We start from the raw sequence: 4,043 nt of genomic DNA, 5'->3' as shown, positions 1-4,043 counted from the left end.
TGAGAGAGAGAGAGAGAGAGAGAGAGAGAGAGAGAGAGAGAGAGAGAGAGAGAGAGAGAGAAAGAAAGAAAGAAAGAAAGAAAGAAAGAAAGAAAAAGAAAGAAAGAAAAAGAAAAAGAAAGAACAACCCACAAGGCTTTGTGGGTGCGGTGGGAGAGGAACATGCAGGCTTCCAGACTACCTGTGAGGACTCCACATTCCAAGCTGAATGAGAGAGTTTGGAAGGGTCATTTTAAAAGCTCAACCCGCTGTGGTGTTGAGACAGCAGACACACACACACACACACACCTTTGGCTCCGATGCAAGATTCATCTTGTACGGATGCGTCTTCCCTTCCTCGGAGGAAAGCGGTGACCACATTTTAGATTCTGACCTGCGGAACAGAGGACGGACAAGAAGCCTTCGTGTTATTATTGAAAAAAATCACAAAATAGTACCACACATATTGGCTTTAAAAAATATATATAGAAAATCCTCCAGAAATCCTCCACCTCCAGTAAGTTACAATATAATGACACAACGCAGCTTCGCATACAAAGTAAAGATGTCGGTACAACAACAGAAAGACTTGTCCTTTAATTAAAAGTCACGAATAAACACCACGTCACTCCCAAAAACACCTGGACTGCAGCCGAGCCCTCTCACGTTACTCAGCGTTCGTCAGACTCTGCACATGTCGCTACATCCCACCTGTCTACAGAGAGCACCATCTCCTCTATGCAGCCCTTGATCTTGTTCTGCGCCGCCAAGTGAGTCATGTTCTCCGTGGCTTCTCCGTCGATGGCCAGGATCATGTCTCCGATGCACAAGTTGGCCTGAGCGGCTTTACTGGCGGGGGTGACCTGCAACACAGGGGACACAGTTCATAAGAAACACTTTGTATGAGCTTGGGTTGGAAGGTATTTGACACTTGTAGAGGGAAAGCCCAACCTTTTTTATATTTAAAAAAAATCTATTTCCGTAAAGATTCTTTAAAAGCAGCACTTACGCATAAAATAACTTGAATCGTGACTATGTGGAGAACACAGGTTTGGTTTACAGTGAGATACGACCTTATAGTCTAACCAGAGCTCAGATCTACAGCTGGATTGTTTAACTGTTACCTTCAAGGACCTTAACACGGTTAGTTATTTACAGTACACACGGGTGAGGCCGAGAGCTGCCTGGAGGGCAGACACACTACCGAAGATAAGGGCATGAAGCAGAGAGTCAGTCCAAACATTCCTAATCACTTTTCCATGGGCGGAGTGGAGCTCACACTGGAACAATATTTACAACAGGAACAGCAACCGCCACTCAGGCTGAGTACACAATGGAGGGTTATATTCTTATTCATTAATGTCACACTGAGAAACGTGTAGGATGCAGAGTAACGCTTTGCATTTCGGTAACGTTAGGCCACACGCGCTGTTAGTAAAGTAACAGAACGAGCTACCAGGAAGTCCAAGGGGGGGGGGGGGTTTAGAGGTTCAGGGACACTCGGGAATTTCAATATTAAAAAAAAAAAAAAAAGTCCTCCATATAATGCTTTTAATTTGAAGTTATGACTAAAGTAAATGAAATATGACAACCCACGTATATAATTAAGTCTGCAGAAATTATTAAATGCTGGCATATTTTGACTAGTTTTCTTTAACTTAAGTATACAGTTAAAAAAAACATAAAACATCACTAAAAAAAGCGAAACGTTGAGCTTTCAAATAACAAGAACTGAAATGGGGAAATGTTACGTTAGCGGTGTAAAAGTGCACAGCTAACGTGTAAAAACACTGGACAATTCTTGTCAGTGGCTCAAAGTACAATACACCGACAGTGTAACAATAGTTAGCTAACGTTAAATGAAAGTGATATCAGTTAACTTAGCCGTCTGAGAAGTAACGTTAGCCTTTTGTTAACTCGAGCTAACGTGAACTAACTGTCTGCTCTCAGTGAAGGAAACAGCGCGAGGGGAACGTCTCGTCGGGACCAGCCCAGGTGTGGTTACCCTGAATGTGACCATGTAGCAGCTAACAGGAACACTCACCCGGGAAATAGTCAGCGGCTGCTCGAAGTCCTTTCCTCCGACCAGCCTGAAGCCCCAGGGCCCAGGACCCTGCACTACAACCCGGAGAGGCATGGTGGTATTGTTGGTCTTTCGGGGGAGTCTGCTACCGTGTTTAAAGATCCGTCTCAGACCACCAGCTCACTTCCAACTGCATGTGACATGTGCAAAGATCGCAAGCTAGAAGTTTGAGCCTGGCTCCGCAGCATCAGAGCAGTGGGTGGACCCTCAGGTTACACTTGGACGAATAGATTTGGAAGTTTCCTCGTTGATAAATGAGAGCGCAAAGATCGTATATTGACAAAATGTATCACTCCGTAATGTGTGTCGGGGAAGCTGACCAAGGTAACAGGGATGATTTTGACCTAGAGAACAACTAACAATAGGACCCAACCAGAACCAAGACTTTTATATACAGTTCTGATTAAAAGTCCAAAACCAACAATTGATTGAACAGACTAATGTGTATCCAACGCCCAATAAAGCTTATTCATCTGTGCCAAAAAAAACCTATTAAAAACACATAAATGAGTTGCACTGTTCCTGCAATACAATAAACATGGCCACTCTTTGTTTTTTATAAATAGTTACCAGTACAATAAATGTGTATTAATTTGCAGGACTGCATCTGAAAATAGAGCCCAATAAATGTAGAGATATAGCCTACTCCTGTTGCTATAAACTACAGTGCCCAGCTACATTTGGGCCCCAATTTAAAGCTACTGCAAGGAACTTTAACTTTGCAGCAAAGCCAGATCTAGTCTTGATTACTTATGTAGGTGATATAGAGACATCAGTATTCAATATAGACTTTTTCAGTCAGTTAGAAGTTCTTCAAAGTAACTTGAACGTGAAACATCTTCAGTTAGAGTGCCACAGACCGGAGAGGGAAGTCACAAAGTGAGTGACAATAATGCATCGTTGGTTTTTGTCTCTTCATGGGAGTTACTGACAACAATAAAAATAAAAGATGACACCAGACTTATCCTTTAAGCTGAGAATGAACCCTATGCATCACACACACACACACACACACACACACACACACACACATTCAAACAATAACTCACAACTTTGTGTTTGTTGTGTCCTGATGAAGAACTAACAGAAGGAGAGACCTCCACTTCACCCATTGTGAGCTGTCACTCACTAAACATATCCATGTATATCCTGACCAACCCAGTGAGAAATAATTATTGTAGTGAATATTTAAATAATCTATTTGAAAAACAATAATTATGGTAGCTGAACCTTTAACATCGATGAAAATACTGTAAAAGCAGAGCAGAGTGAGTCCTCTTCGTGTTCCGCTCCTCTCAGATGCCCCAGTGTTTGTTTTAGGGATGTCGGCCTGCCGGTACGTCACCGTGTTATATGCGAGCTTACCATTTATGGTAGAGCTAAATCCCAGGATGTGGAATGTGCCGCTCCCAAAAACTTGAATTCCTGCCAGAGGATCTCTGCTGAAAGCGGAGAGAAAAAAGCTCTGTAGACTGACCGAATGAAACACGTCCTTTACATGCATCCTCAGCAGGCCTCCAGGCCACTGCAGTCTGTGAGGGCTTTAAAGTGTTTAACATCAAGTCAAGTGCAAAAAAAACATCTGCTGCTGTACAAACATCTGTCAACAGCACCACCTCAATGGCATTTTACACAACTATTTATGTAAAACTAAGGTATCCTCTTTAACACTTAAACTCGTTTCATTAATCTCAATAATTATCCAAGGTGTAGCCTAAATTATGTGCCACACCAAATAAAAAGATAATAATTTGCACAGTTCAGCAGCCCGGATATTAACAGCTCCTGTAGCTCACATAAATTTGCATCCGCTCATGATTCCACAGCCACAGAGAATGAGCCTTTAAACACTTTTGTGTAGCTCTGAGCTCATAAACCTTTATACTGCTGACTTTACTCCGTAAACATTTATATGCCAAATGAGCTTATATGTCAAACTAATTCAGATATTTTGACAGAAATCAAAACAGGTAACACACCA

The 4,043-nt window shown here is 42.1% G+C and overlaps 1 protein-coding gene across 1 annotated transcript in view; it reads right to left on the bottom strand.

The window, feature by feature from the left end:
• The window catches only part of pdlim1 (PDZ and LIM domain 1 (elfin)), a 6,633-nt gene extending 4,327 nt beyond the window's left edge, over window positions 1-2,306 (bottom strand). Inside the window, exons 1-3 of the mRNA XM_031841461.1 lie at window positions 2,024-2,306; window positions 691-842; window positions 289-373 (exon numbers count right to left, since the gene is read on the bottom strand). Of these exons, the coding sequence (XP_031697321.1) occupies window positions 289-373; window positions 691-842; window positions 2,024-2,116 (330 nt within the window). The 5' untranslated portion in view covers window positions 2,117-2,306. The remainder of the gene's footprint in view (window positions 1-288; window positions 374-690; window positions 843-2,023) is intronic.
• Between the last annotated feature and the right edge of the window lie 1,737 nt (window positions 2,307-4,043).

This window comes from Anarrhichthys ocellatus, unplaced genomic scaffold (assembly GCF_004355925.1).
Source record: "Anarrhichthys ocellatus isolate YVR2014 unplaced genomic scaffold, GSC_Weel_1.0 scaffold3, whole genome shotgun sequence".
Lineage (NCBI taxonomy): Eukaryota > Metazoa > Chordata > Actinopteri > Perciformes > Anarhichadidae > Anarrhichthys > Anarrhichthys ocellatus.
Note: the sequence above shows the minus strand (reverse complement) of the source record. Positions and strands in the feature narration are given on the sequence as shown.